General features: G+C 42.0%; 1 protein-coding gene across 2 annotated transcripts in view; it reads right to left on the bottom strand.

The window, feature by feature from the left end:
• GXYLT1 (glucoside xylosyltransferase 1) overlaps nucleotides 1–7,361 on the bottom strand; it is a 30,790-nt gene extending 23,429 nt beyond the window's left edge. For both annotated transcript variants that reach the window (XM_066183097.1, XM_066183098.1), the window contains exon 1: nucleotides 7,162–7,361. In XM_066183097.1, coding sequence (XP_066039194.1) covers nucleotides 7,162–7,361 — 200 coding nt within the window. The remainder of the gene's footprint in view (nucleotides 1–7,161) is intronic.
• Nucleotides 7,362–14,385: the final 7,024 nt, after the last annotated feature.

Raw genomic sequence — 14,385 nt, forward strand, 5'->3', positions numbered from 1 at the left:
ACACTAACAGCTAAAAAAAAGCAGGGTTTACTAGTTCACCATTACATTTTATGCAACAGCAATACATGAAATATTTTAAAATGGAAACAAAAGTGTATATATCAAAGATATATATTTTCCGGTGAGAAAAATCAACATCAAGAATTACGACCTGAAATGAATAAGTAGAATATTGTAAAGTAAGAGCCACTCTCTTGAGCGACCTTCTCTGCTCCCTGCCCTGGTGATACAAAGCCAGTAGTGTTTATTCTCCTTTGAAAGTTAGTATCTTCGAATGAAAGACGTGCAAGAAAACCGACACAAAAGCTGATGAAAAGGTATTTAAGGACTATAGCTCAGAACTCTACTGAAAATTGGCTTTGCAAGTTTGAAATTAATCAGTACCATCTTGGTAGTGTAATCTGAAACCTGTGAAGGCCAATGTTTTGCAAACACCAGAGAATAACAGCATAATGTAGCATCAAAAAATGTCAAGCTGTGCAATTTCTGCTTTTTGTAACACTTTAGAAAAATGAGGCTTTCACAAAGCCTCATTTAAGTGCTGTGGGGGATGGTGCAGTTCTTTGATAGATCACAGGAAATCCTTGTATTCTGTAGATAGCATTTGCAAGAATTTTCAAGTAATCTTATTCTATTACTTAAGAATGCCCTCCACAAATAAATACCCAGGTACAGAAAATGAAAATATAGACTGCAACCTATTTCAGGGATATCTGCACTACTCTTTACCAAAGTATAAAACCATGAGTTCTCTCTGCCAGATTCTTCTACATTATTCTTTGTGACTTTTGAAGTTTTATAAACACTACAAGGCACATAAGGTCTTGCATTTATCTGAAGAACAATCTTTACGATCTCTACTATTGGCTTTTTGAAGTAACTGTTTCTCATTACTTTTAGGATAAATTAAATTACAATTGTTCCAAAAGAGTTTTCTGGTTTGGAAGATTATTAAGCTATTATTACAGGGGATTCCTCTTCCAGATGTCAACAAGAGTCTTTTTAGCTGTCTTGAGTATTACCCTACCCAAACTACCAAGGCAAGAGGCAAATCTGAAGTAATGGTCAAGTCATTTCTCTGACACATTAGGTCTTTCCAACATTCCATTTTGCACAGGGTAATCAGCCTTGGGTTTGATTCATAAATTGCATGTTTAAAACAGAAGTGTTACTAGGATACGTATGCATGCAATTTACCTAATGTTAGCTCAAGACATTCTCCTGTCAACAGCAATCTCTCTCAATTGACTACATGCTACCATATTCCCCTAAGTTTTTTCATATAAACGATTAAAAGACTGGCATAACTGGACAACATTTTCTTCATGTCATCCACAATAAGGTCATTTAAAATGCCACTCATTAAGGTAATTTTTTACTGGAAATAAAATTTGAGGAAATCTTGGACTACAAACAACTGCTTTACACAGCTAGGGAGATCCACTGTACCTTTTCACAAACAGGCACAGCCATTGTAACCTCAGAGAGGTTACTAGTCAGACAGGAATAGTCACCTTCAGTACTATGGAGGGATATTTTGCTCACATCTATTGTTACATGATTAAAGGCCAGTCCCCACAAATAGAAAGTGGCAAAGAATGTAAGGTGAAGCAAACTAACCAAGGCACATGGAGAACCCTAACACAGCCCCAATTCAAAGGGCAGAGAGCCCATGAACCAGGCAGATGATCCATCCACCAGCCTGGGTAACAGGAGAGACCCTTCAGGCCAGTTTACCAACTGCCTAATGGGGTTACTGCCTGAAAGGGTGTGGGACTCATTGTGGGATCAAAGGTGGACTGGGGAGGAAGGAGAATGCAAAGAACAGAAGATAAGAGGATCCAGTCACATGTGAAGACTTCTGCTTTCCCAGTGACAGGAGCAGCTCCATTCCATCTGCACATAGAGAGGTCAGAGTGCCTGCAAATGAGAAGATGGCCACAGATCCTAGGGGCCCACGAGCCTGCAGTGCCAGGGACTGGAGAGACATGCGTGCACACAGCGTGCGTGTGGGTGTGTGCGTGTTGGGGCACATATCCACCAGCAACCAGACCAGCCTGCACACACAGCAAGGGGCTTGGGTGTCAGACAGGCCCAACACTGGGCCAGAATGCAGAGAACAGCCAGTCCGAGCTACTGAAAGAACCTATCTCTTACACAGACACAAGAGATTAGGGTCTGAGGGATGGCAACTGGAAGCACCAGAAAGTCTGAGCTGGCCACCTGGCGTTTGAGGAGTGGTTAATATTTAAGGCTATAGCTCAGGACCAGCTATCCAAAAGACTCCCTTTCATGAGGCAATCCTGTGGCCAGCTGCCACAAGGCTAAGACCAGTAACTCGAAAGATCCAGCACATTCACCTGTAAATGTGTCTGCACATCCAAGGGGGTGTGAGTACCAGAAACTGAATTAGGGCTGCAAGCCTAGAAGGTTTATACACTCAAGTCAGCAACAGTGGATTGGCCAGAGGACCAGGAGCCCGTTCCTGGATGGACCAAGTGTCTAAGGCCAGTTACTGGAGGGATCCACCTTACATACACTGATGTATTTTTCATTAAAACCTTTCATCCTGATCACTCAGAGAAGGGAACAGGATCAGGACACTTGTGTGGTTGTGCAAGCACTGTTTCCTGTGTGCTGATCTCTGTGGCCATCCATGTGTGTATGCACTAAGAGCCTATGATCCCACAGGAATAAATGCTCTGCCTTGCTATTCCCTGTTCATTTTCAGGAACATGAAAATGCAGCAGCCTTGCCTCCATCACACTACTGGGCTGGGCAACTAACACTACCACTGCCAAAAATACAAAAAATAAGAAATAGGAAGTTTCAAAAATCACTGGTGTCATTCTTAGTGATCTGTTTACCAACTCAAAGCATCTCTTCCTTAAGCAACCACCCATTTCTTAACTACCTTTATCATAAGTTAATCTAGCTTCAAGATCCCTGGGTAGCAGAAATTTTAGTATTGCAGACATAGAAAAGGTGTCTATATTGACACCTGAAAACTTTTCAAATTAGTGTGCAAAATACAGAGCAGTGCATAAGTTGCAATTGTGAAGACTGAGGCTCAAGCAAGTCAAGAAATCCCTCAACATCAGCGGTAACTTCCTTTTGTTAATGGAGATCATGGCTGTCAGAAATACTTTTCAATCCATGTGGCATCTTTTGTACTACCATAACTCCACAGCAACTTAGCAGGATGTCCAAATGGTGAGGGGTGTAGCCCTAATGGGTACATTCTTGTCATAATTCCTTTCATTAACAACCTAAGTTTTATCAACTGCATGAACCAACCAAAAGAAAGACTCATGTCTCTCTTACAGCATAGCCCACAAGTGCAGCAAAACAGGAAAGATGAATTTCCTTCCTGCTCATAATCACACAGGAGTAAAAAACTGGGATGATAAGATGCTTAATTCAACTCCCAGATGCACTAAGAATTTCTAATTCTCCTCAACAGCTTTTTTTCTGAACATTTGTAGCAATATCACAAATTTGTTATGACATATTTTGTCAGAGAGGCAATGGCTTTATTAGAGAGGAGATAGTCGATGCAATGCTACATGTTTGATACCTAAACTTTTTAACTGGAAGAATCTTGATAATGTTTCGTTGCTTCCCAATGTTCCTATGCAACATATTATTTGCTGGTCAAATGCTTGTCAAATTCAGCAGTTTTTATATCAAGTTTCAACTTCAAATCATTCAACATTTCATCCTTTTAAGTTTACCTCATATTTTGAAGTTCTTTGACAGGTTCTGGACCAATTTCTTAAAATAAGAATAGCTGAGAAGCAAACCGGTGAAGCTGCTAGTTAAGCTCTGATACTGAAAACAGCTGTGTAGAGGCCAAGGAAAGAACCAGCTACATGTCATAACCACCCTTCTCTGCTAAGCCTGTGGATATACTTTCTACCCTTTTCCATGCACTATAATCCATTGAACTCTCCCCTCTGCCAGAACAGCTAGCTAGAGACTGGTACAAACAAGCATCAGTGCCACACTGCAGAACGGTAGGTTCTGGCAGCACAAAAATGCTTAACTACAGTGTAAGGGAAACATGCTTCATTTTAGTAGAGTCAAATTCACTGATCTCTAAATTCACAGAACTGAGTCCTTCTGTATATCTAAAAATTGTTATTAGAATAGCATTTTTTTGGAGCTGAATATAAAGATGAACATTATCTGCCTAACTGAAGTGTCAATATTGACAAAAGATTGCCTTTGAGGGAGTCAACAGCTCCTCCCACTTTTGTATCATCTGCAAACTTAGTTAGTATCCCTTCAAGTCCTGCCTCCAAGGCATTTATGAAGATGTTAAGCTATTAAAATTCTTAAAGTGTTCTTCAGCTGTTTTTATAAAGTCTCAAGATAAAACTTTTAGTCTACAGTCCTCTTGTTCCTCAGGCCTAGAGTAGCCATTGAAACAAACAACTCCTTACCAAACTGATGACCCAATAAATTCCTGTTAATTGTTATGTTTATTGGAGGATCCTGCCTCAACCTGTAATTCTAGTTTCAATATGGTAGCTCCTTCTAAATTATTTTCTTCTTAAAACATGTCATCACCATTGCTAAATTCCTGCAGGTGTAGTATTCCAAAGCCTTATCCAAGGCTTGCAGGTTTTACGCTTGCATGTTTCCAAAACCTAACAGAAAATCTAATGTCTCCCTCCCCTATCCCAGAGCACAATCCAGGTCTTTCTGCCCTTGTGGTACATAACAAACTAGACTATTCAGGCAAAGAAAACACTTCTTGGCTAAAGAAAAAAGAAAAACATTGCTGAGTGGATGAATGCCTTCAGATGATAGATTTGCTCTGCTGAAATGTATTTTAAAGCTATGAGTGAATGCAGCTGAAGCAACCCATTTATGAAAGTCACTATTAATACATACAAAATGTTCAAGGATTAGAAGGTGCATCGAAATGCAATTTACTCGGTAAGGTTATGCATTCTTCAAGATATTACATGATCACAAGACAGAAGTGGGCATAAAACAGATATGTGGCCATAGTGCTCAGTCTCTACTGAAGAAGTAGCTGATGTGTGAAAACTGAAAAACATTCAGCAGTGTTCAGCAAAAACCAATACATTCAGCAAGATGTGTGTATCACTTACAAAAGTGAATGTAATGTGGTTTAACACTCAAGAGTAATTTAAAAATGCATCTAAAGGAACATTCAGTGGGACATTTCTTAACTGCCACAGGACAGAGCTTTTCCTTAAGCAAAAGCCTTTTAGGGACTTTTCTAAGAGTCTGACTCACTAATAAGTTTTGTACACACATTTCTCACAAACATCATGTTTCAATAACTTACAACAGAGGATGTTTATCCTGAGCCTTCAGCTTGACAGCAGTTTACAGGTAAAGAATTCCCACACAGGTGACAACAGACACTGGTTTTGCAAGGAGATAAGCCCCCACAAAACTGTATACAGTGGAATTATTTGTGGCACTTGAGACCTTTAGGAAGGAACTTTCTCAGTTAGTAAAACTTTTCTATTTGACAACACAGGGCAGATTTATATCTCATCTAATGTCACTGCAGCAAGAAGCTTCTTGCACCTTGCTGTGGTTCTCCTCCACTCATATATTTAATTTAAAATCTACACTTTTAGTACAAATACTAAAAATGTATAGCTTTTAAAGTAAACTTTTTCCTTCTTTTGCTTACTAGCAGTACAATGCATCTTAAAGGCATTTTAATGTTTAATAGTACAAATCACTTATTTATATTATCATCTTCTACCCAACAAAATTTTGCTTCATTTAAATGGCACGTTTTCTTTAGTAAAGCAAATATCATAAGTATGATTTTTTTAATCATATTTTTATTTAGAACTAGTAGATTTCAACCACTCACAAGGAGTTTTTAATCACGAACTAGAAGTGAGACACAATCATCCTTACATTTTTTTCATGTTATAATCTGTGTTAACTTGAACTAAAGCAAAAAGTCGGGGGGGAAAAATTCTTTGAAGTAGTTACACCAGTCGAAAACCGGGTTTCACATTTCAGCTGACTCCACCCCTAGAAACTCAGAATGCTGTTTCATGGTATTTTAAGATTATTAAATCAGAGCTTGCCATCCTCCTTAAGTCCTTTACAACAGCATCGACACTTGCATAATTACATGATGAAGCAATACAGAGCGCTGAGTTGGCCAAGAATTAGGTAGTTTCCAAGCAGGTCACCACACCAGCTCAACTCACTCGTGTGCGCTCAGAGGAGCGAGTTGTATTGCCACAGGCAGTACAAGGACTGGGCGGCGCCAGAGCTTGTACAGCACTGGGAAGCGGTGACCATCGCCAAAACAATAAACTCACTTTGCTTTAAACTGCTGTAGAATGTGAGCAGAGTTAGAGGTAGAATGGCCCAGAATGGTCTGGTCCTAAGTTTTCCTCCACTTTCCGCAACAGATTTCTCGTCACTCCTCTTTTCCTGGCTTTAGGCTTCTGGTAGCCACAGGGGAACGGGATTATGAAACTATATTCTAAAGGAAAACTAGTAATTTCCATTCCATAATCTCACTCACCACTTGGCCACATTAAAACTTCTGCTGACAGAGGACAACAGAACTATGCAGAGTGTGAGATGCTCGGATATGCACCCCTTTAATTACAGAGCCGAACTCACTGGTTTCTGTGAGAAGACTGGCCGGATTAAGGAATCCCACAATAAACAGTTTTGCTTCACTGAAGTTATATTTGATAATCATAAAGCTACTAAGTTTCAGACCCGAAGGAGCACCGTGAAATTTTCTCCTTTTCCAAGAAGGATATGCAACCCTCGTCGCCTCACTCGCCCCGTCCCACGACGGAGCAGCCAGGGACGGGCTTAGCGCCGCGGGGACGCGCACGGGGCGGCCTCGGTCGCCACTCCTGGAAGTTTTCCTTGTACGTTTAAGGCTTCCCCAGGCGCCGTTCCCCCGTACCCGGCCCGGGGGAGGGAGCGCACCGGGACACCACCGCCCGCTGCCCCGAACGCGCCTTCCAGGCCTCGGCGCCGCCGCTCGGCCGGCACCGCGCAGCCGGGGGCGCCCGCGGCCCCCGCGGCCGGGACGGAGACCGCCGTGCCCCCGCGCCTCCCGGCCCTCCCCGCAGGAATGCGGCGGAACCGCCGCCCGCGCCCGGCCCCGGGCCCCGCGCCGCCTACCTCTCGGTCCCCGCCTCGCCTCGGCCCGCGCTCCCCGCCTGCCGCCGGGCGCCGGGCGCGGCGGGGTCTCGGGCCTGCCTGTCGCGGCCGCCGCCGCCGGGCTCCTGCTCCAGGGAGAGGGCCAGCTGGCTGAGGCCGTAGAGCAGCGAGCAGACGGCGCAGCCCAGGCACAGCAGCGCCACCCGCGCGAACCGCCGCATCCTCCCGCCCGGCGCCGGCACAGCCGGGCGGGCCCGCGGCTCCAGCGGCAGCGGGAGCAGGGCGGGAGCGGCGGCGGCGCGATCCCCAGCGCGGTCCCGGCGTGCGAGGGGCGGGCCGGGGGCGGGCAGGGCGGGAGCGGGGCCGGGCGGGCCGCAGGGCGGGGCCGCCGTGGCGCCCGCAGTTTATTTGCCCCAAAAGTGAAAAAAGCCGCACCCTCGTTTTTCCCGCTGCATCCCTCCCTCTGTCGCGGTTCTGGGCTCAGCCCGGTCTCATTCCCATTCAGGTCTTCAGAACGTGTGTCCCTGGGAGAAGTCGAGCGATGAAATATACAAAGTAGAGACAGTGGCAGTCCCGGTCTGCTCCGCACTGGTGGGGCCACACCTCGAATCCCATGTGCGGTTTTGAGAACCCCAGTATAGGAAGAATGTAAAGCTGTTAGAGGGTGTGTGTCTTCATTAAGGGCAAAAGTGGGGCTAAAGGTCCCTCAAAATTACACTTTCTCCACTCTCAGTGTTTCTGTTGCACTAACTTTTCCTGTGTGAAAGCTTCACAGCTGCTTCTGTACAAAGATATTCTATACATACAAATATCCAAAAGGAGGATGCCAAGAGGATGGAGACAAACTCTTCTTCGTGGTGCCAAGCAATAGGACAAGAGGCAACAGCAGAAACTGGTACACAGGAAGTTCCACCTGAATATGAGGAAGAACTTTTTTTACTGTGTGGGTGACAGAGCACTGGAAAAGATTTCCAGAGAGGCTGTGGAGTCTCCCTCACTGGAGATATTCCAGAACCATACGGACACAATCCTGTGCAATGTGTTGTAGGAGGACCCTGCTTGAGCAGGGAGGCTGGATCAGATGACCCACTGTGGTCCCTTCCAACCTTTACCGATTTTGTGATATACCCACTCATTCCTTAGGCAGCTGAAGTTACACAGATGTCCTTTCTCCTTGTATAGACGTAGTCTGAGCATGGAAATCACTTTGGACTCCAGCCCCCTTCCCTCCTCTGGCCTTGGCACACAGGTGACTGCGTGGCACCCTGGCCTGAGGAGCAGGTGGGTGCTGCTGGGCCAGAGAAGCTTGGAGAACTGAGCCTGAAGGATTTGCAGTCACTAGCAAAGATAGGGGTATTTTAGCTCACCAAGTCATGCTTCTGGACAACAAAATGCAGGTCTGGGAAGTGGCAGAAGAAATAATAGCTGTACATCTTGCTAGATGGGAAGAATATTGGCTGGGTTTCAGCTGAATCCAACACAGTAGTGGATCCTCTCTCTCTAGCCCAGACCACTGAGTAAAGGCCTAGCAGCTTAACTAACCTATACTATTGCCAAGGTTTTTTCAAGTCATAATCAGTGCTGCTCCCTCAGCTTCTGACACTGGTTAAAAACAAAAATACAAGTTTAGAATAATTCTGCTTACTTCTTTGTCTTTATAGTGCATTTGGCTCACATTTTTTCTATAGACTAGAAACATCCTTTTTTAAAATAAGTGATAATATCCCCATTCAGGACTCTGCATTTTAAGAAAAATGGCAACACAATTTCCAATTAACCATAAAAAACCAGTTCTGTTACAGCTTTTGTGGTCTAATGATGTATGTTATGTGTGAATGCCTGTAAAACCTGAGCCATGGCTTACTACTGCTCTTGGCTGTGCTTGAAAGAAGGGGAAAGTAGAATGCCAGCTGGCGACTCTGGTAGTTGGAAGAAAAGTAATGCCAAAATCGTTCATCACAGCTTCCTCAAAATAGAAAAAGAAATGAGGAGAAAAGGTGGCCCTCAGAAAATACGGGATACTCAACTCTGTTTGCAGTGGAGATACTGGCATAACTATTAAGCAGGGAAACTGGGGAGAAAAAAAACCAAAACGTAGAATCTAAGAGAAGGAAGGAACTAGGGAGGATGAGGAGAAATCAGGGCCAAAGACGGCAGGGTGGTGATGGGAGAATCATAGATGAAATGGCAGAGGATTTGTAAAAAGAACTCTGGAAAGCAACTACTGGCTTGCATTGCAAGAAGAACTAGCTCTGAAACCACCACCCAAGGTCTTAGCTGAGCTTTCTGCCCCGATATTGTGTGTTCCTCAATGCTTTTTGCCATAGCCTGCCAGTCAGCTTCCCTGATTTTGTGTTTGTGCTCAAAATCGGGTTCTTTGCTGTCATTGCATATCTACCTGCTGACCTGTGCCATGAATTCTTGCAGTCTCCCACTTCACAGCCCCCTACACACACTGTCAAGTCCATATGGCAGGGCATGAGTAACACAGAGACATAAGAGTCAGAGAGGAGAGATACAAATGGCATATTTACTGACAGTAAGCTCAGAAGCAGAGACCGCTTACTCCCTGCTGAAGTGTGACACTTGTCTTTTATACAAAAGAGTGTCCCAGCCAGACAAAATGGAGTCTGAAGGGTGTTATAGTGGCACCAAGAATGAATGTGGCAGATGGGTACTAATAATGGTCTCATGCTTCAGAAGAAGAAATTATATTCTTAGGGGAGAAAAGAATAAATAAGAAGTGCTAAAGAGAGGTGACACAGGGAGATTTTTAAATTATTATCAACCATGTCATTACACAAAAATGAATTTAAGGACTTCATTTAGTACTGTTCAATGATATGTAAATAATTAATGAATGGGAATGTATCTGCAGTGCTCTAAGAATATAACTAAGGCAAGGTCAGAGAGAAAGCATCTTTGTTAAGCTCTCTGTTGCTGTTGGGGAGAAAAAACCAACTAAATTTACATACACACAAGGCTTTTTTCACACTGGAAAATCTCTCCATTTAATCTAACTATCAGTTGGCCTGATAAAATATAAAATGCTTCTTACTACAAACTTGGTCTTGTAAGGAAGATAAGAAAAAGCTACTGAAATTCCACACCTAAATTTTATCACTGAGAAAAAATAACATTATCAGATGGTATATAATTATCCAATTCAGTTTATAAATTCTTTAAAGATTAATAATTACGTACCTTTATTACTAACCATGAATATTTTATGAACAATATGTAACATATTATGCTACAAGGTCCGCTGGTCTTTAATTAACTTAAAACATGGAGAGTTACAATTGGATGCAAGATTCTCTCCTTTTATTAATGATTCTGAATCTTTAAATCCTTTTCTTGACTAGAATTCAGTTATTTAGCCATGGTAACTTTTGTATCTTTAGTATTCAATTCTATTTACTACATCCAGAAAATAGCTCAATTCCAGTAAAAAGCTATCTTAATAAACTACAGGTGTTAAATAAGTTGTTAAGAGAATCAATTTTTTTGAAAGAATCAGCATCTGATTCTTCTGCCAATGTGTTCATAAGAGCAGTCACTGTGAGCCAGGAAAGGAAACCAACATTCTAACAGCTCATTAGATCAAGAGATAAATCAGATCTACTTAAGTTGGAAAAATAATAAAAAAAACACCAAAAAACACCACCAAACACACACACACAAAACCACAAAGAAACAAAATACCAACCAAAAAAACCCCCACACCCAGTCCTAATCAGATGCATTTGTATCATTCCCCCTGGTTTTGTTCTTTCACAAAGTTAAAACATTAACTAATTTTGTAAAGATTTTGTGCTGATAGATTTGTGTCAATACTGCCCTGTATGCAGACCAGTTAAGGGTTTTTCAAAGGCAAAGACACTTTCTTTGATGTTCACGTGCCCTTTCATACAAGCTGCAGTGTCAGCACTTGGCTATCATAGATTGCAAGGCTGGGTAAGCAGGAAGAAACTGCTTTGGTGCCATGTGTTGTACATATGGTATCATCAGACTTCTTGGGGCAATGAGCCTTTTCTCTTGCTGCCAGATATCAATTTTTTCCCTGCCTATTACCCTTTGAGAAAAAGACTTAGTTTGGTACAACTGTTTTCCACTCTTATTGCATCGACCCCTTCAAATTTCCTAATGTATAAAAAAACCCCAAAAAATTCTCAGAATCAACTTCTGTTGATAACCAAAATATTATTGCCTTCCCCCGTTCCTTCCCTATTTAGCTCTCATTGTTTAGCACTGTAGTGTGTTCAACCTACTTCAAGCAGGAGCTTAAAATATTTTGCTATTATAGTTGATAATCACAATAACACCCAAGGACAATAGAAATAGGAAAAACATCTAGGACAACAGTGCATGAAATTAAGTAAGTGGCATTGTAAACTATTTAGGAAGCAGTGTGATACTTCGCAAATTTCCTAGTTTCTTCTAATTTGAATCAATTGTTTCTTCATCAATAGTACACTTCAAAATTTATTTAAGAGATCCTCTGTGAATTGTAAATTATTAAACATTAGTCAAAACATTATTAAACAGTAGTCAAAATATTTGTATCATTCGTACCAATTCCATTCAAATTTCATCCTCTAAATCAATAAACATCTATATATGTAGGCTTGCACAGTATTTAGTAGTTTACTACATTAAAAAAGCAGAATGAATACTTTCTAGAAGCACAAAGATAATTTTATGTTTTTTTCAGTATTTGTGTGTCAAGTGTTTTTTTTTATTGTTAAGATTTCTACATTTGGAGCTCCCAAATATCAGTCCAGAAGGGATTCTCAATGTTGGGCTTTTGTTTCTTTGCATCATCTAAAATTTTCCAAAGACTGTACCTGGCATGGGTATAATAAGGAGGAGATGGGTGACAGCCAATATGGCTTTACTAAGGGCAAATCATGCCTGACAAATTTGGTGACCTTCTGCAGTAGGCTTAGAACGCTGATAGAATAGGGAAGTGCAGAGATGTCATATACCTGCACTTGTGCAAAACATTTGAATCGGTCCCACGCAATATCCTTGTCTCTAAACCAGAATCAGGTTGACGAGAAGCTCAACATGATCCAGCAAATGTGTGCTTGCAGCTCACATGTCCTGAGCTACATGAAAGCAGCTTGGCCAGCAGAGCAAAGAAGGGGATTCTGCCCCTCTACTCCTCTCTCATTTGACCCCACCTGTAGCACTGTGTCCAGCTCTGGGGTCCCCAACATAAGAAGGACACAGACCTGCTGAGAGTCCAGAGGAGGGTCATGAAGATGACCAGAGGGCTGGAGGACCTCTCCTGTGAAGACAGGCTGAGAGAGCTGGGCTTGTTCAGCCTGGAGAAGAGAAGGCTCTGGGGAGACCTAACTGCAGCCTCTCAGCACCTAAAGGGGTCAACAAGAGAGCTGGAGAGGGACTTCTTACAAGGGCATGTAATTGGTAAGGCCAGGGGGAATGGCCTTAATCTGAAAGAATGTAGGTTTAGATTCGATATAAGAAAGAAAAAGCTCACTATCAAGATGTAGAGCATTAGAAGTTGCCCAGAGAAGCAGTGGATGCCCAGTCCCTAGAAGTGTTCAAAGCCAGGTTGGATGGGGCTTTGAGCAACCTGGTCTAGTGGAAGATGTCCCTGCCCATGGCAGGGGGATTGGAACTGGATGATCTTTAAGGCCCCTTCCAATCCAAACTCTTCTGTGATTCTAAGATTTGTATTTAAAGTACTTTTGCAAAGAGTGAAAGCAAATTTACTTATGCAAATACATACCATATACAAAAAAATAAAGAAATAAGGTAAGCAGGGCTGTTTTTTACTTGTTTATTTATACATAACTATACCTAAGTTTAGAAGTCCTTATTGTGTCCTGCTGTTGTTTGCTACAGCATCAAATGTTCTGAGTCCCGATACCCAGATCAGGGTTTTTAAATTTCTACAATATATTCTTTTATCTCTAATAGAAAAAATATTTACTAGCAGTGACTATGTGCAACAGTAACTTCACATTATGCCTTGAAAGTTCAATTTTTAAGATGAAATGTATCAAATAATCTGAAAGTAGTTATCTAAGGTATTTTTTACCTTTTCCACTTCACAGTAACAGTGCAGATTCCACATAGTGAATTTATACTACCTGTACTAAGTATGTTACCCTATTTACTTTTTTGAAGATCCTTAAAATTAATGCATTAGCCCAGGAAATATTCAGGCCATAAACAAAAAATCCACTGCTTTTATTTCAGGAGTGTTTTTTCATATTTGATGTAAAAATTTTATGCATTTTATTATTATTTCCAATCAAAAAAAGGCTGCATGTCTTGGAAAATGAAACTCCATCCAGCAAACAGCTGAACAGAAAACAAAAATTTAGGTGACAACTGCCAGCTATCCTCATAAGTGGAAAGAGGTATAGGAGCATTGTCAGGTCTCTAAGAGCCATTCAGCAATGCAAGCCAGAGGATACACTGGGCCAGCAGCTCCTATTTCAAATGGAAAAGACAACAGATGGTCGTTTAGTCAAGGAGGTGTTTTGGAAAGTAGTCAGTCAGTCAAACCAGGTAAAGTGTTGACTGACTTTGCCAATTTATTTACCTTTTTATTTTGTTCATCTGTACCCTGGTTTTACTCCCGTTTCAAGAAGAATTTTATATGCAAACCAACGTAGCGACAATGTCAGAGAGAGAGAAATAAAATCCTACTGTTTATCTCTCCACATCTTTTTCTCAAAGGGTTGCTCAATTTTCATAAATACCAGTTCAAAACCTGACTGCTTCAAAAGCAGTCAAATGTGGTAGTTGTAAAGCATTTAGTACTTAAATTATCAGGAAGAAGAGATGAGACACTAATATTGCCCTTTTACTGATTGCTTCTTTTAACACTGAATAGAACAGCCACATCACAGACAAGTGCCTTAAGGTACCCAGCACCATCACACTTGGTGACAGCCTTGGTCATGCCTGAGGCTCACAGAAGTAACAACTGTGAGCAGTCAGCCTGTCCTGCACTCCCCTGTGCACACCCTGGAGTGTGAAGACTTACACTGCCTTATCTATGATGTCAATTGGATTGTTCTCAGACCATTCTGCTGCACCAGCGGCAGCAGAGCCGGCAAGTAGCTGGGATATTGTGTAGCGCTGAACTTTGAGCATGAAACACCCAAAACAATTTAAAGTTCTGCTAACTCAGGATTGTTCTTACACATAACTCAGCCTTCCTTTGCCCATCTTTAACCTGTAACTTTACAAACTTAGTTTTTA

Source organism: Chamaea fasciata, unplaced genomic scaffold, assembly GCF_029207755.1.
Source record: "Chamaea fasciata isolate MVZ Bird 193981 ecotype frontalis unplaced genomic scaffold, bChaFas1.0.hap1 SCAF_5, whole genome shotgun sequence".
Lineage (NCBI taxonomy): Eukaryota > Metazoa > Chordata > Aves > Passeriformes > Sylviidae > Chamaea > Chamaea fasciata.